The 26,987-nt window shown below is 43.0% G+C and overlaps 2 protein-coding genes across 4 annotated transcripts in view; one reads left to right on the top strand and one right to left on the bottom strand.

Annotated features, from left to right (window-relative positions):
* Window positions 1–26,987, bottom strand: part of RPL36 (ribosomal protein L36) — a 343,666-nt gene that overhangs the window by 2,916 nt on the left and 313,763 nt on the right. The window contains exon 1 of one of the 2 annotated variants that reach the window (XM_083366256.1): window positions 1,762–1,841. The exons of the other annotated variant lie outside the window; for it this stretch is intronic. The gene's annotated coding sequence lies outside the window, so the exon portion shown is untranslated. Of the gene's footprint in view, window positions 1–1,761; window positions 1,842–26,987 lie in introns of those variants that run through there. 2 annotated transcript variants of the gene reach the window in all.
* On the top strand, window positions 1,836–25,286 carry USE1 (unconventional SNARE in the ER 1). 2 transcript variants are annotated; one of them, XM_083366221.1, is made up of 7 exons: window positions 1,836–2,069; window positions 16,629–16,678; window positions 17,551–17,629; window positions 17,750–17,897; window positions 19,325–19,355; window positions 20,425–20,587; window positions 20,875–25,286. In XM_083366221.1, the coding sequence occupies exons 1-7, from the start codon at window positions 1,932–1,934 to the stop codon at window positions 21,055–21,057; spliced, it is 792 nt and encodes a 263-aa protein (XP_083222347.1). In that variant the 5' UTR covers window positions 1,836–1,931; the 3' UTR covers window positions 21,058–25,286. The 2 variants fall into 2 exon arrangements, with proteins under 2 accessions (XP_083222347.1, XP_083222348.1); XM_083366222.1 differs by lacking the exon at window positions 1,836–2,069 and adding an exon at window positions 12,161–12,399.

The following is a 26,987-nucleotide window of genomic DNA, read 5'->3' as shown; positions in this document are numbered from 1 at the left end:
AGCTCTTCCACTCATGCCAGACAACTGGTCCACTATCTTTTCCTGGACCACCTCACAGGGTTGTTTTTGTGGGAAAAATAGGAGGAAGGAGTATCGGTGTGTACCCTGCTTTGTTATAAAGTAATAAAGGTGGGATAAAAATCTAATAAATAAAAATCCATCTCTGCTTCCAATTCAGTTTCCTACAAGGAATGTGCAGCATTTCAGATTCAAAGGCAAGGTCCTTTGGAATGTAAACTGCCTGCAGCTCCATGTATCAATATATCTTTTCCTGGGATGACCCTATAGCCATGATGGCGAACCTATGGCACACATGCCACCGGTGGCATGCAGAGCCTTCTCTGTGGGCACGCGTGCCGTCGCCCCAGTCCTAGGCCTTCAGATGGGTTTTATAAAACCTTTTCACTTAGGCCTTCGCCGCCGTGTGCAAAAAAAAAAAAAGTTCAATCAATTTCAACTTTTGGGGGGGAAAGATCTCGCAATGTTTTATTTTTTTTTATTTTTTTTTAATCCCATTTATATCCCGCCCTTCTCCGAAGACTCAGGGCAGCTTACAATTTAAGCACAAACCAATGTGCTTAGCAGTAGCCTTCATTCTATGTATATGCCTGCTTATTAGGGCTTTCGCCCCCCCCAAGCGGCATTTTTACAAAGTCAGCTTATTGCCCCCAACAATCTGGGTCCTCATTTTACCTACCTCGGAAGGATGGAAGGCTGAGTCAACCTTGAGCCTTGGTGGGATGCGAACCTGCACTAATTGCAGGCAGCTGGTGTTACTTAAGGAGGCATTAGCCCACTGCTCCACCAAGGCTCTGCACTGCAGTTGATCTTAGGGCCTTCCATTCCATGGCATTTTACTAGCACTCTTAAAAATAACTTAGGTCTTTGTCAAGCTGGCCAAAAGGCACAGGGAATGGAAAGCATTGATGTTCCATCACTTTCCACCTCCATGTTCAAACTATCGCACCATTGCACTCATTTCTCATGCTAGTAAAGTCATGCTTAAAATCCTACAAGCTAGACTTCAGCAGTATGTGGATCGAGAACTACCAGAAGTACAGGCAGGATTTCGAAGAGGCAGACTCGCAGGGGTCTTCGAACTCGGCCGTTTTATGACTTGTGGACTTCAACTCCCAGAATTCCTCAGCCAGGCATGCTGGCTGAGGAATTCTGGGAGTTGAAGTCCACAAGTCGTAAAAGGGCCGAGTTTGAAGACCCCCTAAGGCAGAGGAACTAGAGATCAAATTGCCGGAACATGGAGAAAGCTAGAGAGTTCCAGAAAAACATCTAATTCTGCTTCATTGACTATGCTAAAGCCTTTGATTGTGTGGATGATAACAAACTGTGGCAAGTCCAAGAACTACCAACTGAAAAGAATCAGGAGCCGTTTATTCTATTCGAGCCCCTCGTGCCTTAAAACGCCTAGGCCAGGGGTCGGCAACCTCGGCTCTTTTATGACTCGTGGACTTCAACTCCCAGAATTCCTGAGCCAGCTGTGCTGGCTCAGGAATTCTGGGAGTTGAAGTCCACGAGTCATAAAAGAGCCGAGGTTGCCGACCCCTGGCCTAGACGGTACCTGGACCCGACAGCCATCGCTAAGGCACTTTTGTGACACGTCTTTTGCCCCTCAGCCAGATCCGGGCCTAGACAAGCCTCCTTCCTTTAGCCCGCCTGGCACTTCCAGGCCTCCTCGACTGCTTCGCGCCAACGGATGGAGACCGATCCTCCAAGACCCTCCATTCCCCAAGCGAAAGAACTCACCTTCCCTTCGTCGTGCCGCAGAGGCCGCGCCGGAAGAGGAAAGCCGGAGCTGCGCGCGCAACCCAACCCGCTTCCGCTCCAGTCACCCCGGAGCCATAGAGGAGGCCAGAGGGGCTACTGGGAAATAGTGGAGCGCCGGTAGCTTTTTCGTTCCGGGTCAGGCGAAAGCGATGAAGACGGTGATCATGGAGGCCAGGCTGGGTTCGATGCCGGTACCGCGTGCAGAACTGAAGCTGGTCCGACTGTTGAGCCGTTGTGAGGCGATGGCGGCCGATAAACGAAATCCGGACGACTGGCGGTTGGAGAAGGTCCGGAGGGGGCGGTCGGGCGGGGGGGGGGGGAATGACAGGCACAGGCGGCGCGTTTTTTTTATAACTGCAGGCAGAGGTTTGACAAGGGTTGCATTTTTTTGCTCTGCATGGTAGCACTGAGTGACCGGCCTGCCTGCCTGCCTGCCCTGTTCGACTGAATCGCGACTTACCCTATTAAATAAAGGAATTATTTGCTTTTAAATAAGGAACCGTCCCGTACCGTTGTATTATTTTATGGCAGAATGTTTGCATTTGCAACCTTCGGTATTTATTTATTTATTTAGCGTATGGCTGGTCACACACAGAATTAAAAGCACTTTATATTTACAAGTTAGAACAGTTAAAACGATTTTTTTTAAAAAAGAAGCAATTATGAAACCTAAGAGGAAAACAGAAATGACATTTCAGAGTTTAATGTCGAGTTTGGAGATCCAGTCAGTAGCTGCCGTTGTTACGCAGAGGAAGTCCTTAAAATCTCCTGGGTATCTACTATTAGTGCATTCCCTCACTATATGTTGGATAGCCTGTTCCCGCAATCACATTGTGCTGAAGGTGTCTTTCCCCATTTATACAGAGAATCGGCACACACCCCATGAGTCGTTCTAATTCTATTGTATGTCACCCATATGTGTCGGGGTAGATTAAAACCTGGAGGTATACTATTAGGATTAATATGCTCAGAAATATCTTGGGAGGTATAGCTACTCCATGCTTCCATCCACTTTTGTATAGTGCTCTGATGTTCAGCCAGCAGTTTAAGCTCTGTGAGGAGTGGTGGATTTCTTGACTTTAATCGACATCTTAAGAGATCAGAGGTATAGGCATGAATGGGTAGAGAGGAGTTTAGCAGGATCTTACTATACTCCCAAATGAGAGCTTCTTGTCGTCGTAAGTGCGGGGGAAGTATGTGGCTAAGAACTGGTAGCAAGTGAATAGGTGTAGATTTTATGCACCCAGTAATTAACCTTCGGTAGTCTCTGGCAGATGCTCTCCCAACCTAAAGCCAAGTCAGAGGGGTTTCCTAGTGATTACGTGGATGCCCCGTGTTAGCGTTTGGCCGAACCTTTGAAGCAAGCTGCCACCGGCTTCTAGTTTTTGGGGGTTATTTTTCTTCCTTAACTTCCCAATCTAACTGCAGCTGTGGAATATCCTGGTTTCCCATCCAAATATCTATTCGGTCTGATATTACTTAGCTGTTTAAAATCAGGCTTGCTTAACTAGGTGCTGCATGGGCTGCTGTTAATGTTGGAAGCCACTCTTAGTTTTAGCCCAGCCTGCAGCAACTGCACTCGCATGCTGCGTTAATGTGTGATTTGCATTGTATAAACTACAATTTGATCTGATTCACATCTTGGCTAACAAACCACAGTGCTTGTTTGCATAGCACACTAAGTTCAAACAAGTACTATTTTGGTTTAATACAGTGTGAACTAGGTCAGTGGAAACCCAGTTATAGAGTCTAGTTTTTCAGTCCAGTTTTGGCCACCGTGATACAAAAAAGATGTTGAGACTCTAGAAGGAATGCAGACAAGAGCAACAAAGATGTTTAAGGGGATGGAGAGTAAAACATTTGAAATGTTGCAGGAGCTGACTGTGTCTAGTAGTCTAAAGAAGAGAAGGATTAGGGGTGACATGATAGCAGTCTTCTAATATCTGAGGGACTGTTGAGGGTCAGCTATTCCCCAAAGCACCTGAGGGCAAGACAAGAAGTAAGGAATGAGTTATATTAAGGAGAGATCCAACCTAGAATTAAGGATAAATTTTCTGACAGTGAAAACAATCAGTAGAATGTCTTGCCTCCAGAAGTTGTGGGTTCTCTTATCACTGGAGGTTTTTAAGAAGAGATTGGACAGCCATTTGTCCCAAATGGTATAGAGTCTCCTGCTTGCGCAGGGGGTTGGACTAGAAGACCTTCAATGTCCCTTTCAACACTGTTTATTTATTCATCCAATAAATTATAGTTAAACAAACCTGAGTTCACATAAAATGCTGAGCCAAGGAATCACAGTATGTTATATGAATGGGTCAGTATTTAAGACATGGTAGCCCATTGTAGATGCACATGATTCAGTTGGAAGTAAGTGCGTTGAGCAAATAATTTAAAATATTGGGTAATCATGAGTGTTCATGTACATGACACAGTAGGGTTGCATGTATTATGTTGTTAAATGTTTCGAAAAGCTGTTGCCCCCTTAATACTACGGTAACATGCTGTACTTGTCCTCTTGCTGCTGTTCTCTTTGGTGTTATGTTTTGAGGCCTCAGAGCTCTTTAGTACAAAAGGATTATTTCCCAAAGAAAAAAGGATAGCAACTTACAGAGGATTTGTAGAAGAAATGTGTTTAAATGAAATGTTAATACCCATAAAGTTAATTAATTTTCCCCGCAGATTCAGTATAATAATTTGGCAGTAAATTTTCATTGTAAGAAGTCACTTCTTTGGTAAGTTTCCTTCCTTCCTTCCTTTTCCCCCCTCATGAATATTCATGAGATAGATGAACATCTGTAAACTGATATCAATTGTGCATAATATATGATGGTTAGACTGCCAATCTCCACTGGGTGTCTCCCTCTGTCCAACATACAACTGATAACCAGTCTTGTTATTTTGTGATGAAAGAGATGGGAGGCAGTGAGCCTTTTCCAATGTCAGGTTGCCACGTCATGGAGTCCACTGAGGGTGGTGCAAATCTTGGCTTGGATTAGCAACACCCGTTCAGATACCTGCTATGAAACTTTAGGAGAGTCAGTGCCAAGAGACATTCTCTTAATTAAATTCATCTTGGAACATGTAAATATAAACATGCCAATGTACTGTTATCATTTAGGAAAGCCTTTTTAACTTTTTTTCACTGAAAAAGGCTCTGAGCATGGCTTATGCAAAATTGATTAAAAGCCAGACAATTTCTGCCAAATAATCTAAAGACAGGCTGAAAATAGAAAGAGAAAACAACCAGATACAGGCATCAAATTGTCAAGGCATAATTTTAATACTGACTGCTTGGAATGGAATGATCAGCTGACCATCATTTGTTTCCATATGAGTAAAGGAAGAAATACCCTTAATATATCTTTATTTATCAACTTCTGAAACCGCCTATCTCCCTCACAGAGGAACTCTGGGCAGTATACAAGTAAAATATTAAAACATAAAAGGAGTATATAAAATGAAAAATTTAACAGAGGCAAGGATGATTAAAATTCAGTGTTAAAAATTAATTAAAAGGTGGAGGGAAGGCTTTCAGGGCGATAACCATCCATATGACTGCATGCTCCTCTGCATCCCAATCAAGGCTGCAGAGCCATGTTTTCGCACCTTTCTGAAAGGCCAGGAGAGTGGGGGCCCACCTCACATTTGGGTGTGCGAATGTCCCACATGGCAGTGGTTAAATAGAGAAGACTCTCTTCCTAGATCAGAGTTCCCCAACCTTTTTGGCTTCATGCACTGGCGGGTGGTGGGTGAGGCAATGCACCTGCGCCCTTGGCTGGCACTTCTGCAATCCGGTTCCGAAGGGCTCAAGTGGGTCACGGCCAGGGGGTTGGGGACTCCTGTCCTAGACCTCACATGTTGGAATTCTTTGGCTCACGGGGTGCACAACATACTTTCTCTGCTTGACTGGGTGGGACAGGCTAATGTAATGGGACAAAGACGGTTCCATAGGTAACCTGGCCCCATGTCATGTAGGGCTTTAAAGTCATAACCAGAATCTAACAAGTGAAGTAAATTGAGTAAATGAAACCTTTTAAGTTCAGTTTTGCTTTGGTTCTTGAGCATTCTGAGCCGCGTTGTTTTCTATTATTAATATTTAATCCTAAATCCTTTCAAATATTGATTTCTATTTCAGAATGTAGCATAGAAGGAAAAAACAGTCCTAAAGCATAATACTTGGGTATTCCACAGCCTGTTAATGTACAGTTGCAAGAAAAAGTATGTGAACCCTTTGGGATTACGTGGAGTTTTGCATGAATTGGCCATAAAATGCGCTCTAAACGTCATGTAAGTCACAACAATAGAAAAACACAGTCTGCTTAAAATAATACTACATAAACATTAGCTGTTGTCATGTTTTAATTGAACATAAGATGGAAACATTCACAGTGCAGGGTGGAAAAAGTATGTGAACCATTAGCCGAATGACTTCTCCAAGAGCTAATTGGAGCCAGGAGTGAGCCAACCTTGACTCCAATCAGTGTGATGATATTGGATGTGTTGCTGACAGCTGTCCTGCCCTTTAAAAACACACACCTGTTTTGGGTTTACTGGTCTCAAGAAGCACTGTCTGATGTGAACCATGCCTCGCAGAAAAGAGCTCTCAGAAGACCTATGATCAAGAATTGTTGACTTGCATGAAGCTGGAAAGGGTTACAAAAGTATCTCCAAAAGCCTTGATGTTCATGTGTCCACGGTAAGACAGACTGTCTACAAATGGAGAAAGTTTAGCACTGTTGCTACTCTCCCTAGCCGTGGTCGTCCTGTAAAAATGACTGCAAGAGCACAGCGCATAATGCTTAATGAGGTAAAGAAGAATCCTAGAGTGTCAGCTAAAGACCTACAGAAATCTCTGGCACATGCTAACATTTTTGTTGACACATCTACAATAAGGAAAACATTAAACAAGAATGGAGTACATGGGAGGACACCATGGAGGAAGCCATTGCTGTCCCAAAAATATATTGCAGCACGTTTGAAGTTTGCAAAAGAGCACCTGGATGTTCCACAGCACTACTGGCAAAATATACTGTGGACAGATGAAACCAAAATTAAGTTGTTTGGGAAAAACACACAACACTATGTGTGGAGAAAAAAAGGCACAGCACACCAACATCAAAACCTCATCCCCACTGTAAAACATGGCGGAGGGAGCATCATGGTTTGGGGCTGCTTTGCTGCTTCAGGGCCTGGACGGATTGTTGTCATTGATGGGAATTCCAGAGTTTATCAGGACATTTTGCAGGAAAACGTACGACCATCTGTCCGCCAACTGAAGCTCCGCAGAGGATGGGTGATGCAACAGGACAATGACCCAAAGCATACAAGTAATTCAACAAAACAATGGCTTCAACAGAACAGAATACGCCTTCTGGAGTGGCCCAGTCAGAGTCCTGTCCTCAACCCGATTGAAATGCTGTGGCATGACCTTAAGAGAGCGATTCACACCAGACATCCCAAGAATATTGCTACACTGAAACAGTTTTGTGAAGAGTGGTCCAAAATTACTCCAGATCGTTGTGCAGGTCTGATCTGCAACTACAGGAAATGTTTGGTTGAGGTTATTGCTGCCAAAGGAGGGTCAACCAGTTAAGTCCAAAGGTTCACATACTTTTTCCACCCTGCACTGTGAATGTTTCCATCTTATGTTCAATTAAAACATGACAACAGCTAATGTTTGTGTAGTATTATTTTAAGCAGACTGTGTTTTTTTATTGTTGTGACTTACATGACGTTTAGAGCGCATTTTATGGCCAATTCATGCAAAACTCCACATACCGTATTTTCCGGCGTATAAGACGACTTTTTAACCCATGAAAATCTTCTCAAAAGTTGGGGGGTCGTCTTATACGCTGGGTCGTCTTATACGCCGAAAAAAAACACAAATCAGTCGAGCGTCCCCATTCTTGCAAAGCCGGGCTGCCCCGCGCAACCGAGCTATCTCCGGCGTGGCTCCGGGACACGGCTCGGTGGGAGCGTCGGGCGGCTCTCCCCACGCGAAGGCGGTGCTGCCCGTCAGCTCTTGGCCCGAGGGGAGGGCCTTGCGCCCGCCAGACTCACCTGTCACCAGCACCGCTCTTCCCCCCGCGGGGATGCGCTTCCGCCGGGCGGTGCTGGCCGAGACGAACCAGCAGGCAGCCGCCGTGAGCGCGGCGCTGAGGGGCAGCGGCAGGACGGCCTGGCCCAGCGCCTGCAGGACGGCCAGCAGCCCCATGCGCAGCAGCAGCCGCCGGCTCAGCAACAGGTCCGAGCGCAGGAGCCGCACCGCCAGGCTGCCCAGGAAAAGCAGCCACACTGAGAGGCTGCACGCCCAGTCCAGCTCCATGAGGGGCAGGGCGGGAAGCCGGCCGGGAAGAGGGACCGGGAGCCCGGGCTGAGCGCGCCTCGGCCGACGGTGAGAGGGAAGCGGCACATGAAAAAGAGGCTGCAGGCGGAGCTGCCCCGCCCTGCGCCGAATGAGAGAAGTTCAAGGCCTGGGGGGGGAAGCAGGAGGGGCGCCGGCCATGGCGGGGTGGCGGCTGCCCTCCGGCGCTGCCTGCCACCTGGGAAACGCTGCGCCTCGGGGGCCGTCAGAAGTGCGGGAGCAGCGGGAGGGCCGGCGGGGCCAGTCGGGCCTTCGCCTCCTCTGCGAGGGACAGGGAGGGCAGGGCATGTAAGTATTTTTTGGCGTATAAGACAAAAAACCTTGAAAAACTTCTTAAAAGTAGGGGGTTGTCTTATACGCTGGGTCGTCTTATACACCAGAAAATACGGTAATCCCAAAGGGTTCACATACTTTTTCTTGCAACTGTAGTTCACTTGTCAATGACACAAACTCAGGTGTCATGATTTAGAGTTTTTGCAGCCTGCTCAGAAACTAAACAGCAACTAAACACCAGGAATACTGCAGCCAGTTTTGGTTACCATATCACAAAAAAGATGTTGAGAGTTTGGAAAAAATTTAGAGAAGAGCAACTAAGATGATCAAAGGCCTGGAGACTAAAACATATGAAGAACGGCTGCAGGTCTTGGGTTTGGCTAGTCTAAAGAAAAGAAGTAACAGGGGAGACATGATAGTAGTATTCCAGCATTTGAGGGGCTGCCACAAAGAAGAGGGGGTCAAATTATTCTCCAAAGCACCAGAGGGAAGGACAAGAAACAATGGTTGGAAACTGACCAAAGAGAGAAGCAACCTGTAATTAAGGAGAAACTTCCTGACAGTGAGGACAATTAACCAGTGGAACAGCTTGCCTCCAGAAATTGTGGGCGCTCCATCACTGTAGATTTTTAAGAAGAGACTGTCGGGCCCGGCACGCCCGACATTCAGTGGGGCTGCGGAGCGACCCTCCGGGTCCCGAAATCTACCGCCGGCACCCGCGGTCTCTTGGAAGGCCGGGACAGTGCATGACACCCCAGCAACCGCCCGCCCAACGTCCGGGGAGGCCACGGAGCGACCTACCGGCCTCCAGGGACTTCCGCCAGCGTCCTCGCCTCTCCAACGAGCTACCGGGCTCCGGAAACGGCCGCCAGCGCCCACGCCGTCCCGACAAACCAGGAAGAAGAGTAGCCGAGGAGACAGCGCAGCGGCGACCCCGCCCGTCAGCTGGGGAGGCCGCGGACCAACTCGCCGGCTCCCGGAAGCAGCCAACGAGCCGGGAAGGAGTGCGGCCGCCGAGTCGGCTTAGCGGCCACCCGCCTGGCACCTGGAGAGGCCACAGGGCGTCTCGCCAGGGCCCGGAAACAAGCCAGAAAAGGGCGCGGACGCCGACGCAGCCCAGCAGCCTCCGGGGCCGACCAGAAGGCCGGGGAGCGGCCATAATGTGGAGCAAGCGGTGGTTGCCCAGCGCCTGAGCGACAGAACAAGGACGGGCACCAGGGTGGCTCAGGAGGTGGCGGAGACTACCGGCGGGTCGGGGAGGGGCTCAGGACACAACTCGCGGCGGTCTGGGGACCTGAGGGGGGAGACGAAAATATGCGGAGCTCTGGGGGAAAGGAGGGTGGTTTGGGCTGGGGGGTGGCTTACCGGCTGCAATGGTGGTGGGACGGGTGCCAAAGGGTGGGAACCAAGGGAGGCGGTAGTTAAGTAGGGTGAGGGCGTGGTGAAGCAATTAAGGGTGTGGTGGTGGGTGTCGGCTTTGCCAGCTATTTAACAGTGTTGATTGTGCTGTGGAATCAACGCTGACTTCGTCTGTCTTCGAGCAACTGTTTGTGAGGATAATAAACGTGGCTCAGGAGAACCAGCTCCCGTTCCGGATTCATTCTTTTTGGTGGCTCGTCGGACGGGGGGCTGAAAGAGACTAGACTAGACTCTAATGGCAGAAAGTGAAGAGGAACTAAAGAGCCTCTTGCTGCGAGTGAAGAAGGAGAGTGCAAAACCTGGGTTGAAACTAAACATTAAGAAAACCAAGATCATGGCATCCGGCCCTCTCAATTCCTGGCAAATAGATGGGGAAGAAATGGAGGTAGTGACAGATTTTATTTTCCTGGGCTCCAAGATCACTGCAGATGGGGACTGTAATCAAGAAATTAAAAGACGCTTGCTCCTTGGGAGGAAAGCCATGGCAAATCTAGACAGCACACTAAAAAGCAGAGACATCATCCTGTCAACAAAAGTGCGTATAGTCAAGGCTATGGTCTCCCCAGTTGCAATGTATGGCAGTGAAAGCTGGACCATAAGAAAGGCTGAGCGCCAAAGAATTGAGGCCTTTGAACTGTGGTGCTGGAGAAGACTCCTGCGAGTCCCTTGGACTGCAAGGCGATCAAACCGGTCAGTCCTAGAGGAGATCAACCCTGACTGCTCTTTAGAAGGCCAGATCCTGAAGCTAAAACTCAAATACTTTGGCCACCTAATGAGAAGGAAGACTCACTGGAGAAGAGCCTAATGCTGGGAAAGATTGAGGGCAATAGAAGAAGGGGACGACAGAGAATGAGGTGGCTGGATGGAGTCACTGAAGCAGTAGGCGTGAGCTTAAATGGACTCCAGAAGATGGTAGAGGACAGGAAGGCCTGGAGGAACATTGTCCATAGGGTCGCGATGGGTCGGACACGACTTCGCAACTAACAACAACAACAACAGACTAGACAATCACTTGTCTCAGATGGTATAGTTCTCCTGCTTGAGCAGGGGTTTGGACTAGAAGACCTCCAACATCGCTTCCAGCTTCTATTCTATTCTATTTTGATGAGGTCATTGGTTAACTGAGAGCCAGATCAGATCCTAGCGGTCAAATTATAGTGTCATAATTGTGAGACTAAAAGAGAATCCAGTTTTGTTATTGTATCACTTAACATTCTGATGCAGAGAGGGGATTTGATGTGAAATATATGATTGGTTATTAGCAAACTATGCTTAGTTTATGGGAATAATTTTTTATCATACTTCCTTAGGATGTAGTTTCTAAATACCGGTAATTACATTTTAAAAAAACCTTTGTTTTTTTTATAGATTGATGTTCTTAAACTGAGAGAATCTTACAGCACTTTAAAAATAAAGACATGTATTATAGTGTAAGCTTTGATGAATTAAAATACAGTAAGTTTCATTTTACATCTGCTGAAGTAGATTGTGTATTTGTTAGTTAATACAACTTTAAGATGACACAAGGCCTAGTTATTTTTACTGAGCACTACATCTCTAGAAATCCCATGACTGTTTACTCAGAAACAACTGCTGAATGCATTGGGAATTAGTAAAATGTACGTTGGCATTGCAGTCTTAGTTTTTCCAATGTGTAGAATATAGTCAGAACCTCAGTTGGCTTTTAAAAACAAAGGTGATACATATTGTAGATTCTTAGCAGATCAAACTTACTGACTGCTGTTAACATTGACAGAATGTTCTGTTCACAGGCCATTTCCCAGTTTCAGAAACTGGAATTAAAGGGAAGTCGCTATCAATCTTAATAGCTGGAAAAAGGATGCTAGTTCCTGGTCCAACCTTGGCCTGATTCATTAGGGAGTAGCCACGATGAGTGCCACTTCTTGGCTATCTGCGGGCTTCTCTTGTCATTGCAGCCTGGAGCTAAGTTAAGAGGACCTCTAAGACTTGGATTCACCTGACCGAAAGTGCACTGAGATCCAACCACTAGAATTTTGGGGCAAAGCTTCTCTGAAGAAAGAAACACCCATTTCTGGCCATAGAGCACTCAAAACATCACAGTGTTATCAATATTGCCTGCAGCCTCCTGTACTGTTTGAAAACTGAAGTACAGTTTTCCCAGGCTGAAAACACTGGTGAAATCTATTGTGTGCCATTAGCCTCCTCTATGAAGCTTTAAAATAGGCCTAGTTCCAATTGGAAAGGATTCTCTTTGCTGGAGATTCACCAATGTCAGAGAAGCACAGTGGCTTTACCAGAACCTGGGAAGGGCTGCTTCTGTCTTCTGAATGTATTCCTTGGAAGGAAGCAGATTTTCAGTTTTACAAAGAAGCTTCCAAATAGGGATCTAGCTATGAACAGCTCACCTCTGTTTTACAGGCAATGCCTTTTTCTCTTCATTCCTCAGGGAAACATCATTGGCGCCAGTGTGGCATTTGGCTTGATGCCCCATGGCTTACTTTTTCCCCCCACTGCTTTTTGGGGAGACATGTAAATTCCTGTTCGCCTCTAAAGCTGAGGGTGGCAGGCTGGAGGAAAAGGTGGGGTTGCTATTACAATTGGAGGTATATGTTTTCATTTATCATTTTCCCCCTTATCTATCTGCCAAATTCAGGCATATCAAGTTCTGGAAAACTAATTAGGGTTGGCATTGCTTCAGCCCTTTAGGAGTAAGAGACTCTGCCCACCCCAAGTTTCTCACCTAAAAAGCATCCTTTCAAACACTAGTGCAGGGGTGGGGAACCTTGGCTCTTTTATGACTTGTGGACTTCAATTCCCAGAATTCGTGAGCCAGCATGTCTGGCTCATTTAATTCTAGGAGTTGAAGTCTACAAGTCATGAAAGAGCCAAGGTTGCCTACTCCTGCACTAGTAGTTGCCCACTTAAGGCTGCATTTTGTTCTGTCCTCATTAAAGTCCTGAGAGGTAACATTACAACCAACAGCACCACAATCAAGGCTACTTTTGAGTTTTCATACTTTAATGCAGTATTTCTGAACCAGCAATTTTATTTTATTTTTTATACCGTAGATATTTTATTAGTTTTTAATTATAACAATCTCCAGTGCCTGGTGTACAGCATGTTGTCTTGGTTTATATTTTAACAAGAAAAAAGGACAATAATTAACAATCAATAATAATTAAGTTTGATAATTCCATAATTAATGTATTAATTAATGATACATTTCTTTGATCTTCCCTTCTCCCGTTTCTATTCTTCAATCTTAGCCAAAATATAATTCTTAATATTTTCAATATATAATTAGATATAGGCAGTTTTATATTTATACAAATAATAATCTATAACTTTTTTCAGCTTATATTATTTGCATAACCATTATCAATATTGGAATTCAACATTCTGGAGGCACAAGCAATAGAACACAGCCAAACTAGAGTCTTGGACCATGCTCAATAGTAGTAACTGTGAGAGGGATCTCGGAGTCTTAGTGGACAATCACTTCAATATGAGCCAGCAGTGTGCTGCAGCTGCCAAAAAAGCCAACACAGTGCTAGGCTGCATTAACAGAGGGATAGAATCAAGATCACGTGAAGTACTAATACCACTTTACAATGCTTTGGTAAGGCCACACCTGGAATACTGCATCCAGTTTTGGTCACCACAATGTAAAAAAGATGTCAAGACTAGAAAGGGTACAGAGAAGAGCAACCAAGATGATTAGGGGGCTGGAGGCTAAAACATATAGGGAACGGTTGCTGGAATTGGGTATGTGTAGTTTAACGAAGAGAAGGGTGAGGGGTGACAGGAGAACAGTGTTCCAATAGGGGCTGCCACAAAGAAGAGGGAGCCAAGCTATTCTCCAAAGCACCTGAAAGCAGGACAAGAAGCAACGGATGGAAACTAGTCAAGGAAAGAAGCAACCTAGAACTAAGGAGGAATTTCCTGACAGTTAGAACAATTAACTAGTGGAACAACCTGCCTCCAGAGGTGGTGAATGCTCCAACACTGGAGGTTTTTAAGAAGAGCCTGGACAGCCATTTGCCTGAAATGGTATAGGGTTTCCTGCCTTAGCAGGGGGTTGGACTAGATGACCTCCAAGGTCCCTTCCAAATTATTATTATTATTATTATTATTATTATTATTATTATTATTATTATTATTATTATTATCTCATTAGTTCAGCATACATCCTATTTTTATAATTTTTGTTTGCTTAAATTCCCTTATATTCAATCCAATTCTTATCAGTCATAATTTCTTCATATTAGTCATCTAATTGTCCAAATTTTCTCATTTAGCTACATCCTCCCAATATTTTATATCATGCATTATAAAAATACTATACTTTTTATCTATCTTATAATATCTAGATATAACATCCTTTTCAATCAGTTTATATTTCCCTTATATATTAATAACAGTTACATCAACCTACTGTTTTAACATTTCATATATTATAAAACATTCTATATTACTTAAATCTCTTATCCTTCTTGTTATAAGGTCCCTTTGTGTTCAAAAATTCTCTGTTCTTTTAGCCATATTCAAACAAATGTTTATTCATGTAATAGTCCATCTGGTAGGGCGAGTCAAATCTCTTGTATCTGTCTCTGGTCTTCTTCTTTTGCGGAGTAATTTTCCAAGTTGATGTAATCCACTTGCCCAGCAGTTCCTGTATTTTTACAAATGTTGGGAATATAAAAGATGAAGTAAGATAAATACTTTCTGTCTCCCAAACTTTGATGGTTCTCCTGGTTCTCCATTTTTCTTGTTGTATCAGAACTTTGAAGATTTTTTCCTGTTTGTGTCAAATTATAATTCTTTTTCTTTGTTGTTTCATCAATTTGATCATACTCTTCTAATTTGTAGTCTGCTGTCCGATTTATTTGTGCCTTTGTTATTTCCTGGGTGTTTTTAATTGTAAATTTAGACTGGAAATATGCTTATTTACATCATCAAAGTTGTTTCAGATTTCCTCGTGGTTTGAGTCTATTGTCATTTGTATTTGTCCTAAGATTACATATATTTCCTCCTGGAAAGTATTTATCTTGCCTTGAAGTATTGCTTCTAGAAGCCCTTGATTTTCCAGGCTACGTCCTTCAGGAGAAAATATTGAATGTGGCATCCTGTCATTTTTTGATATGTGTCTGATATCCACGTTGTCTCCCCCCTTCAAGTAATCTTTCATCAATGTTTTAATTCAAAAGTCAATTTATCAGTCAGTCAACACTACAGTTCAGTATGTTAAGCCACTTTAAATCCTTCCTACAGATTCTCCTCTAAAAGATTAGCCAAAAAGCCAAGGTTTTTCTTTTCCATAAACAGTTCTTAGATTTAAGCAACAGCCCAGGTGTTTTTTTTCTTTTTTTTTCTTTTTTTTCTTTTTTAATCTTATACCTGGCTCTTCCTTTGTTCTGAGCTGTCTTCAAGGTTATTTGCAATTCAAAGGAACAACCTTTTCTTTGTTTCTAGACTCTGCCAATTTCTGAGTCCTTATTGTTAGTGTTCTATTCTCTGAGTCTCCACTAGATGTCAGCAGTTATTTATTCAGTTTTTCTTTCAATCTAAAAGTTAATTTTGTTATATATTTTTATAATTCCATCAAAAAAAATTAGGGTATAATCTTGACAGTTTTTTAGTTCCTAAATTTGCCCAGGCTAAAGTATTTTAAATCAAATTTTAATAGATTTCTTCTCTCCTTTAATATTCATTTGCGGCTTCCATCTGTAAGGGAATGGGTATATAGTCCTCTCCCTTCACTTCTGGAAGTTTTCTTGCTTTAGGGATCTTTTCAAGATTTTAGATAGTAGATAGAAGAAAGAAGATCAGTACTCTCACCAATTCCAAGCATGGTGTTCACCGATGTTTAGGTTGGTGCTCTGGGACTTTGGCTGCAAGCAGCTTGGGCTAGATGCTGATCTCACACTAGTCTTTCTCCTGTCAGGTTCAGAGGGCTTTCCCCAGATCAAACGAAGCGATTGCTGTCACTTCATGATCAATGGGGTACCCCTCCTTCATGGTCACCTCTCTGGGGCAACTTCAGACCCATCTAGGGTCCCCCAAGCAGGAAGAAACTAGCTGTGGGGAGCGGAGGTCTGCTTTCACACGGCCATGCACTGCGGGTGCCAAACCGGAAGTCTCAACCAGCAATTTTAAGATGGGTGAAATTCAACTCCCAGTATTGTAGCTGAGGAATTCTGGGAGTTGCAGTCCACCCATCTTAAAGTTGCCAGAACTGCTTTAATGTATTCCTGGAGCCAATAAAGGAAAATATTTGTAGCTCAGGGTTGAAATTGGGGGGGGGGTGTCCTCTGTGCTCTCTAGCTTGTTATTTTCTTGCAGACGTTTCATTAACCAAACTAGGTAACATCATCAGTGCTAGTAAGGAGTGGTGTTTGCTCTCAGTTTATATTCTAGTGGTTTCCCCTGTCAGTGTTGTTAGGGCTGGTCTTAGAGATTCTTTGGTTGGGTTGTTTACTGTTGGCTTGTTTGGCAGTTCCTTGATTGGGGTGTTGTTCACTTGATTGTTGGTCTGACGTTAATCTTGGAGTTAATCTTGGCTTATTTGGGGAGGTGTTTTGGTCCTTTTGTTCCCTTTTTGGGTTGTTGATTGTCTCTTTGGCATAGGTAGATATTGTTTAAGTATGTGTCTATTGATTTGATTGATGTCTATTAATTTATATATGAGTGCCAGGCTTCTAGAAATTCACAATCTTGGGCTTGGCTTGCCTTACTGGAGGCTAGAAGGCCACATTTGGCAGATTTATGCTACAGTTATTCAAAATGTGCCCTTTTATTTTCTTCTTAGTACGTAGCTGCTCTGGAGGAGATGTTACTCACGTTGACGAAAAACTCCAGGTGAGTTGCTTTTTGTAGGATTTATATGCTTCGGTACTGATCCAATCCAATTTATAGTTCTAGGAAGGTGAGATAGGATGGATAGGTAGATGTCACACCAACTAGAATTTGGGAGTTTATGTTCAGAGTTTTAATGCCAGGCCTCTTACAGTTCTGTCTTTGCAGGGAATATTCAGCATTGTGTGGTAATCAATTCCATTTTAATTAGGTTATTTTGGCAAGCACAAAGTAGTAATCAGATTTCACTTCTAGCTTCTATGTGCCATATATTGCAAAAGATTCTTGGAAATGAACCTGGTATAGGAAATGAGCCAGAAAATGACAATATAGAACAGGAATTGGTGGCAATTTTTCATTGCCTCTAAGGACAATCCTGAATCACTGTATCATAGATGTACAGCTCAAATTCCCATCATCCCTGACTATTGGCAATGCAGGTAAGGAGGTGGAGTGGGAAGCCACAAATATATAGAATATTATTTTTATGGGCTTTTTTATGTTGCTACTGTTGCTGTTGAAATGAGCCACATCTTAGTTCCACTCCTTGTTAGACCTTCCCAGCTAATCCTGGTGACCTTCTCCGCTTCATGAGGATGAGAAAAGAGAGGAAGATGCACGAGGAGCCTCAAAGATGCTTTTTGAATAGGTAACTGGACTTTCTTTGTTTTTTCCTTGAAGACATTTCGCTTCTCATCCAAGAAGCTTCTTGGATGATAAGCAAAACGTCTTCAAGGAAAAAACAAATTCTAGTTGCCTCTTGAAAAAGTGTCTTTGGGACAACTGTGACCTGGATGATTGAGAAATATCCATAGAGATGCAGGAGGAGCATTTTTCTCTCTAGTTCTTGTCTCAGGTTTGTGATTCCCTTTCAGCAAACCAGCTCCTGAAATACTGAATGAATATTCTCGTAAGGTGGATTTTTTAAAGGGCTTGCTAGAAGCAGAGAAATTGGTAAGGTCCTCCCTTGTGTTTTTTTCTTTTTTTTAACCTTTTTTTTTTGAGAACCTCTGCTGAAATGACCCTGTTGGGAGAGGTCAATCATTAGGTGCCTTTTGCTTTCTTTTTTTCCAGTCATCATCTTCTGAGAAGGCGCTGGCAAATCAGTTTTTGGCTCCTGGGAGAACTCCTACCACTGCCAAGGAGCGGACCCCAGCAACGAAAACCGTGCATCTACAGACCAAGGCCCGCTTTATGGGCGAGATGAGGAATGAGCTGCTTGGTACAGTATGTCTTCTTAGCCAACACTACAATCACATCTCATAAAACAGTTCCTCTTAATTGCTTCTGGGCATCCATTTGTCCAACTCTCTGTAGTTCTGCTTTCTTCATCCCAACTTTCTCTGCCTCCCCCCCTCCTTTTTCCCTGTTTGCCTTTTTTTTGGTAATATCTTTTATATCAAGGTCAAATAATTAATTGAGGGACCTTGGTCTCTTGATCTAGGTGGAGCTAGTTGGCTCTTGATCTATGGGATGAAGTGGTACCTTACTCTCACTTTATGGGTCTAGAGGACCTGAGGTGATTTGGCAGAGGTCAAGAGATTCAAAATGGCAAAGACCCTTTTTATGACATTTATTACTGAACTCTTTATTTCTCCTCTCTTTCTGCCTTCCTATAGGACCCTTCCTATATCAGTGGTAAGTGTTTACTGATCATGTGGGATAGGCAGGGACTCTGGAGACGGCAGGACAAAATATTTAAACTCCCCAATATTATTTTATTTTATTTATTTATTTAATAATATTTATATACCGCCCTTCTCCCGAAGGACTCAGGGCGGTGAACAGGGCAAGAATAAAAATACAAAATTACAAAAATTAAAAAAGGATTAAATATATGCCCACTAAAATCAATCAATACAATATTAAAACCCCAATAAAACAACAATAAAAAACCCCACCAATCCCCCATCAGGCCAGGCCGGCTTGTTCGAATAAGAATGTTTTTAGATCGCGGCGAAAGGAGCGAAGATCGGACACCATCCGGAGCTCAACCGGTAACTGATTCCATAGCTCCGGGGCGCCCACAGAGAAGGATCTCCCCCTGGGGGCCACCAATCGACATTCTCTGATCGGTGGCACCCTGAGGAGGCCCTCTCTGTGGGAACGCACAGGGCGAAGGGAAGTTGATGTCGGCAGCAGGTGTTCCCTAAGGTACTCCGGACCCCTGCCATGTAGGGCTTTAAACACCATTACTAGTACCTTGAATCTCATTATGCAGTATAATACATGATTATTTATATCCTACTTCACTAGATTTCCCAGTGATTTCTCATCTGGTACTGTAGCACTGGGAATTCCCAACGGATCATTATGCCTGTCTGATTGTCCCGAAAATTCCTGGGTATAACTAGGAAGCCAGATATGCCTGCTGCATTGCCCATCAGCAAATACTGTGAAAATGTCATTTTAAGTTATATGCCCCTCCTCACCCCCAATTCTTTGTCAGCTTACCTTTTTCTTCCTTACTGCTGGCTTCCCCCTTATGCATAAAAATGCGGTGTAATTTCTGTTTGTATCTTTGCATCAATACGTATTTTTAAGATTTACTAGATAATCAGATTTCCAGGACAAGAGTATTTGTTTGTTGCTTATAGATATAAATGTAGCAATAGGTATAAATATATATCTATATATTTCCCTCCACAGATTTGGAAGAGAAAAATTTAAGGAAACGCATGTGAGTATTTGGCAGTTTCAAGGAAAGGGGATTGGGGAAGGAAAAGTCGCAATCATTTTGTTCAGACTATATAAATATCTTGAAGTTTCAGGGAAATGGAAATTGGTAAGAGAAAAAGGGTAATACTTAAGAATAATTTTGCCCTGCCTAGAGTTCAGAATAAACTATATACAGCTGCCTAGTTCCATGGTTTCATGAGAAACACAAGCCTCGTTTTGTCTTATTTCTGTTGGGAGATGGAAAAGTTCCGTTCCTCAAAACATTTTGCCATCTCCCGTTTTGGAAGGAATCTGTGCCCTTGCGTATGTGATTACCTGCCTGCAATCACATTATAGCTTGTGTTGTGAAATACAGAGATAAATGCTTCTTTGTGGACACCCTCATCACTCTTCCTAAGAGAAAAACAGAATGACCAAGGACGGGCAAAAAAGCAGAGGGGGAAGGAGGAACTTCTGACTTCTTGCTGGCTTTCCCATTGAATTTTGTTGTAGGAATCTGATAGTATCCAAAATCTTCCCTTCCCTTCCCTTCCCTTCCCTTCCCTTCCCTTCCCTTCCCTTCCCTTCCCTTCCCTTCCCTTCCCTTCCCTTCCCTTCTGATAGTTAAGTAGCTACTCTTGGGTGGAGGAGGAAGCAAGGAATTGCAAGACTGGCTGGGAAACTGTGACCACAGCAGTTAGTAGCCCTGAAAGAGCCACAACTTTGGGAAAGTCCTGGATTTGGGGCATATTCTGTAAATTAGCCCCAAAATAGATTCAAAAACTGTTACCTTATGATGCACCATTTCACCCAGTTAAAAGGTCATGACACCGAGAGTTTCAGTTGTATATTGAAGATATTTTTGAGTATCCCACTTCAACATACAAATAGGAATGCAGTTGCATCAAATGGCCATACACAAGATATTGTATTCGTAATGTAGCTTTTCTTTTCACCTGACATGGGCATTTAATATCTTCCTTCTTGTATTCTAGACCTTTTATGAAACATCTGAGTATACACAATTGGTACCAATTGTATGTAGGTCAGTTTTTAAAAGTGTATCAATAAGGAGATCTTTCTCCCCATAGGACTCCACTTCCTGACGAGAAGCAGTCAGCTGCCGAACTGGATGCAGTCCTGCAGCAGCATCACACCATCCAGGAGAAGTTAGCTGAAGAGATGTTGCACCTGGCGCGCAATCTCAAGAGCAACACCCTTGTAGCACAGAATGTGATTAAGCAAGATAACCAGGTATGGCCTAACCCCCTCCCCACAACTGTGAACTCTATACAGCTATTTTGTAATTGTGTCTTAATTTTGAGAAAGTACTTGTCCTTGTCAAAGTATTAGGGGAGGGCGAAATAGCACTTGTTGGCATGGCACTTGAGCACTACAAGTTGCCCCTTTCCTGAAAAAGCATTTTTTTGTTGAGTTTGTCCAATGACATAATGTGGAATAAAGCAGCATTTTGTGCTTTTCCCGCACCTGCCTGCATTTTGCTGGTTTTCAAAGCATTGACACTTTATTGTTTGTTTCAGACCTTGACGCAGTCACTCAAGTTGGCTGACCAGAACTTTGAGAAACTAAAGACTGAATCGGATCGCCTGGAGCAGCATGCCAAGAAATCTGTCAACTGGCTTCTCTGGCTAATGTTGATCATTGTCTGTTTCATTTTCATCAGCATGATCCTGTTCATTAGAATCTTCCCAAAACTAAGATGATTTCTGGGCTGGTGTCAGCAGCCGCCTGGCATCTTATCTTATTTTATCTTTTTCATTTAACCCATCAAACCTTGCTGGGCTTTTGTAACTTGGTGAAAATGCTCAATGGGATAATAGTTCTGTTGCAACAAATTCATAGAATCTGAGCTAAAATGTTTTCCTTCTGCTTGAAAGACTCAGTAGGAAAGCTCCTTCTGCATTGTTATAGCAGGATTAAGCAACCTATGGGACATATGCAGCAGCCCAGAAGTTCCTCTTTTTGTGGCCTACAACCCCCCAAGTGTTTTAAATAACAAATGCAAAAGGGGGGAAAACAATAGAAGTGGGGCTTCTGAACTTAACATACCTATTCATAAGCAAATAATCCCCCAAGGAATTTGGTGACTCACTGTGGGGGGAAAATAGTAACAAATCTCTTGGTTAGCAAAAGTTTTCCATTCCTGAATTATAAGTCAACAAAGACTCTCCTTGCTCCTGATGAGGAGCAGAGTAGGTGAATTGAAATCTCATGAAAATAGAATATGACTTCACCTACTGAGGTTGGATGGTGGTGTGGGGGGGGGGAGGTAATACTTAGCTGTTCTTAATTACTTTCCTTTCACAGACCATCTCAACAATATCACTTTGGTCATCAGGTTCATTGACAAAGTTCTCCAGGGCTATAGAAGCTTTCCCAATTTTCTTTGGAATGCTGAAATAGTCCTTCATGAATATATTTCACATGCAAGTTTGCTAGTACCCCCTGGGGATTACTTACTCCCTCTGGGGGAGATGGTTACATTTCTAAGTAGACATTCAATCCAGGGCGACTGGCAGTTAAGTGACCTTGGAAGAATAAAAGTGTGGCATTGTTGACTCTTTGAAGTCAGTGCTGCTTCATGGAAGCTTTTTAGGCCTCTCTGAGGGCCTCCGCAAATTTGGATGTTGCAGCAGTGTAAGGCTGAGGACAGCATCCCTTTTTTTCATTTGATATATTGAGTCAGAACTAGGCCGTAAGAGAAAAAAAATCAGGTTTGTCAATTGAATATAGAGTGGGCCTCATCTGAACATAGAGTTAAGCCTGAGTATGAATTTATAGTCGGCTGGACTGTGGATGTTACTCCTCTGCACATTCCAAAGAAATGGTAGAGAGAGCAAGGAAGTGGGTGGGTGGAGGTATTTTATGGGCACTTTCCATTAACAACCATCCTGAAAGTACCGCACCAGCAGTCTGGTTAATAATCTGTAGGAAAGAGCAACTCCCCCAATTGGGCCTCAGCATTTTAACTTGGCATTTACACAGCAGAAGGGATAGGCACAAAAAAGTGTAATCCCTTCAGGGTGAGGAGTGTCACCACTTTTGCTGCTCAAACAGAAGCTGCTGCCGCTGCTATGCTGTAATTTCTGAGCCTCTTCCCCCATTTCCTACCCCTTACCTCCCCAGTTGAAAAGTGCTGACTTGGAATCGGCTCATTAAGCTGTAGATGAGGCTGGCAGTTAACCCGAATTGCCTGTGTGTGTGTTTGTTGCATTGTCAACCTCCATGTCACGGCTTGCACATTATAAATGGTGGTTACACTGATGTGTTCACTTGCAATTTGCATGCAAGAGGCTCTTTGATGTAAAGGCTGAGCCCTGCAAACCTTGAGAAGAGAGCTTTGGTACTTTCCTAGTGTCATAAACATATGGTAAAGATCATGGAAATGTCAGACTGCTGGATCAGAATGTAACTTTTGTCCTTCGCTGAGATAAAAGAACCTGTCTTGATACCAGATCAAATCTTGGTCCACTGCCCTTGGGTAGCCAATAAATTTAGATTCATAAAAGTCTGTGTATCTTGACTGGCAATTCTTACCAAACTTAAGTCATTTTAAAACCCTAGCCAGAAATGTAACATACCCATCCCTTCTGCTGTGTAAATGCTGGCTGGGTTATTCTGGGAGTTGGAAGTCCACGCCTCTTAAAATGGCTACGTTTGGTAACAGAGCCCTAGGCCTGCAGAAGAGAGGTCAGTCACCATCATCTATCACGGGTTGATCATGAAACCTCTATGCCACCATGTGCTTCACTGCTGTGATGATTCTCCAGAACTTTGTTTGCTTTGGCAACTTGGTTCTGCCATTCCCATATTTGCTATTAAGTTCACAATAGAAGATCTGATATTTCCAGTCTTAACCAAAGAAGCTTTTGGAAAGATTTTCTTTCTTATATAATAGGGCAGGATCTCCATCCTTCCTGCTGCTTCCTATCAGTAGCTAGGAAGGATAAAGTTGAAAGATGATGCAGATGTGTACGTGTTTCCAGGTTCAGTACTGGCCAGAAGGTTTGGGGAGCAAAGAAACATGATGTTCCAAGCTTTAAGTTATAGAACTGGTGACACATAAGGATATCCTCTAGTTTAGGAAGTTAGATTTAGAAAGTGGATGTCAGATGTAATACAAAACTGGGAACATCAATATTGCTATATCTTTCTGGAAGTATCCTTGCCCCAATACTGTAAGAAAATCAAGTCTTTGCAAAGCCCACCCATCATGTTTCATTATCTTGAATGAGATTATTTGTGGAAATCCAACTAACCTCCCCAGATTTAATTTGGTAATGTTGCTCTATGGTTGTAAAGGTGAAATTTGTTGATTCTTGAACTCTGCAGCAAGGAAAAGGATGTTTTGCACATATCAGATTCCTGATTAAATGGGTGAAGTCAGGCATTCAGTAAGAACAAAACTCTCTTATATTGATGGGGAAAATGGATATAAATCAAACGAAAAGAGGAAAATCTCAAAAGCACGTTGTTGTAATTTAGCAGTTGTACTGAAAAAATGCACTAACCAAGGGGAAATTTTAGTTATTAAATGAGGGCGGGCCTGGCATGGGAATTGCCTTCTTCCTACCTTGCTGCCAAGACAGCCCATTACATTTCGCCTCATGGGACTTTAATAGCAATGAAATGAATTAGTTTCATGCATAAATTCAGTTGCTAGTGCCTCCAAACAATTGTATCGTGCATTATCTTGAAAACAATTTGTGCAATAGTTGTTTTGTGTGAGCTTATACACAGTGGGAACGGCTGACAATATCAACTCTCAAGGATGGTGGTCAGCTTGATGGATAATGGGCTCTTTTAGAAAAGAGGGCGAGAAATCTTATGGTGGAAATTTAGGTATCATGGTACTTGGGCTGATTCCTAGACGCTAAGCCCGTCGACAAAAATAAGATCTTTCTCATGTGCTAAGTTATCTAGGGGATTGGGATGGATTGCAGCTCACTACTAAAGCTAGTCTCAATTCATGCCATAAGAAACAAGAAAAATTTAACCCATCTAAATGATATTCCTGGTTGTAGAATCAGAGTTGAAAGTAAAAGCTGCTCAACAGCATAACTAAAAATGGCAGGGCCATTTTAAAAATGGCCCCTTTCATTGTATATGTTCAGACAGAGATTAGATAGCTATTGGGAATACTTTATTTTGGATTCCTGCACTAAGGAAGGGGTGAGGAATTGATTGCCTAAATGACTGCCAATTCTGATTTTATGAATCAATTGGTCATTGAATCCAACTAGCTTGGTCCATTGAAGAAATCAAATTGAAGCAACCTGGCTTTCTAGCCTTTGCTTGAATTCAGTCAGTAAAGGGATGTCTACCATTTTCAGTAACTGTCTAGTGTATGCTATTGAATTGTTCTTTTTCTAAGACTCATTCAAAATCTCAAATACTATATGTCCTGGCCCTGGGATGATGGATCAGGTCTATCTTGGAGTCCTACAATTGTTGCTCTAAATATTTTTTTTAAAAAAATTAAATCCGAGGTGCACACTCCACTCTTCAGCTTTAATTTCCCTTAAAATTCATTATGATTTTGTCTACATTTTCCATATGGAATACACAAAGAAGATTATTCTCTTTTGCTGTTTTCCTTTGCCATCTGAAATAAAATTACACTATCAAGACAAATTAGGAAATTCCTGGATGGAGTATGTTTGGCAGAATTTGTCTCCCAACAGATACCAGCATAATTTTTTTTAATCACATTTTAAAAGATCTGCCATTTACTCATAGTAAAAATCACCGTATGTTCTAAAATGGATAAGCAACAATTCTTTTTTTAATTCTTCTGTTTATTATAAAGAACTTGTATATTTTATACTGCTGGTTTCTCCTATAATTATTTTGCCTTTGTATGCTAATAACTGAAATTCACATTTCTCATACTCTGAGCATTATTGGATGGTCAAATAAAAGTTATAAACTCTGCCAACATTCATTCTGATTTTTCAATACTTCGTTAGATGAAAATACAGCACTATTCTTATTTTCCTCTAAAGTGTAGAAACTATTATCTGAGGTCTTTATACTGAGTGAACCTTTATTATCAAAGTACAACATGTGTACAGTGAGATTGGCTGAGCCTCCCTCACTATTAGACCTTAGGATTCAGTTTGAAATCTTATTAAAGCTTATCATATTTCAGCTAAGCATAATTTACTACTCTCTGAAGTGCAACTGATTTCCTGTCAGCAGTTCAACATACAGATAATTCAGACCATGACTCCAGAAACAAATATGGGATCACAGTGTTGGAAGGACTTATTAGTGTAACCCCCTGCCCAAGGTAGAAGTCCTCATTCCATCTCGGACAAAATGGTTGGCAAGCTGTTCCATTGCTTAATAATTCTCACTGTCAGGAAATTTCTCCTTATTTCCAGGTTGAATCTCCCTCTCTGAGGAGCTTCTATTCATTGCTTCTTATTCTAGCCTCAGGTGCTATGGAGAATTAAGTTGACTCCCTGCCCTCAGTCTTTGTTAAGGTAAATAAGGTACTTATTTCCTTTACCCATGCTTCATAGGAATTAGCCTCCAGCTGCCCTCTTACCATATTTGTTGCTCTTTTCACTTTTTCTAGGGCCTCAGCATCTTTTTTGTATTGTGACCAGAACTGGATGCAGTATTCTCTGTGGTCTCACTAATGCCAAATAGAGCAGTACTCTCATTTCCCTTGACCCTGATGTTGTTGTTGTTACTTGTGAAGTCGTGTCCGACCCATCGCGACCCTATGGACAATGTTCCTCCAGGCTTTCCTGTCCTCTACCATCTTCTGGAGTCCATTTAAGCTCACGCCTACTGCTTCAGTAACTCCATCCAGCCACCTCATTCTCTGTCGTCCCCTTCTTCTATTGCTCTCAATCTTTCCCAGCATTAGGCTCTTCTCCAGTGAGTCCATTAGGTGGCCAAAGTATTTGAGTTTTAGCTTCAGGATCTGGCCTTCTAAAGAGCAGTCAGGGTTGATCTCCTCTAGGACTGACCAGTTTGATCGCCTTGCAGTCCAAGGGACTCGCAGGAGTCTTCTCCAGCACCAGAGTTCAAAGGCCTCAATTCTTTTGCGCTCAGCCTTTCTTATGGTCCAACTTTCACTGCCATACATTGCAACTGGGAAGACCATAGCCTTGACTATACGCACTTTTGTTGACAGGGTGATGTCTCTGCTTTTTAGTGTGCTGTCTAGATTTGCCATGGCTTTCCTCCCGAGGAGCAAGCGTCTTTTAATTTCTTGACTACAGTCCCCATCTGCAGTGATCTTGGAGCCCAGGAAAATAAAATCTGTCACTACCTCCATTTCTTCCCCATCTATTTGCCAGGAATTGAGAGGGCCGGATGCCATGATCTTGGTTTTCTTAATGTTTAGTTTCAACCCAACTTTTGCACTCTCCTTCACTCTCAACAAGAGACTCTTCAGTTCCTCTTCACTTTCTGCCATTAGAGTGGTATCATCTGCCTTGACCCTGATACTATCCCTCTATTGTTGCAGGCCAGGATAAAGCAGCCTTTTTGGTAGCTGCGGCACACTGCTGATTCATAATTAAGCAATAGTCCACCGGAACACCTAAATCTTTCTCGTTGACATTACTGTTGAACTAATTACTGCCTATTATGTACTTATGCACCTGAGAGACAT

Source organism: Vipera ursinii, assembly GCF_947247035.1.
Source record: "Vipera ursinii genome assembly, chromosome: 1".
NCBI lineage: Eukaryota > Metazoa > Chordata > Lepidosauria > Squamata > Viperidae > Vipera > Vipera ursinii.
The sequence above is the reverse complement of the archived record's forward strand: the minus strand, read 5'-3'. Positions and strand labels throughout refer to the sequence as shown.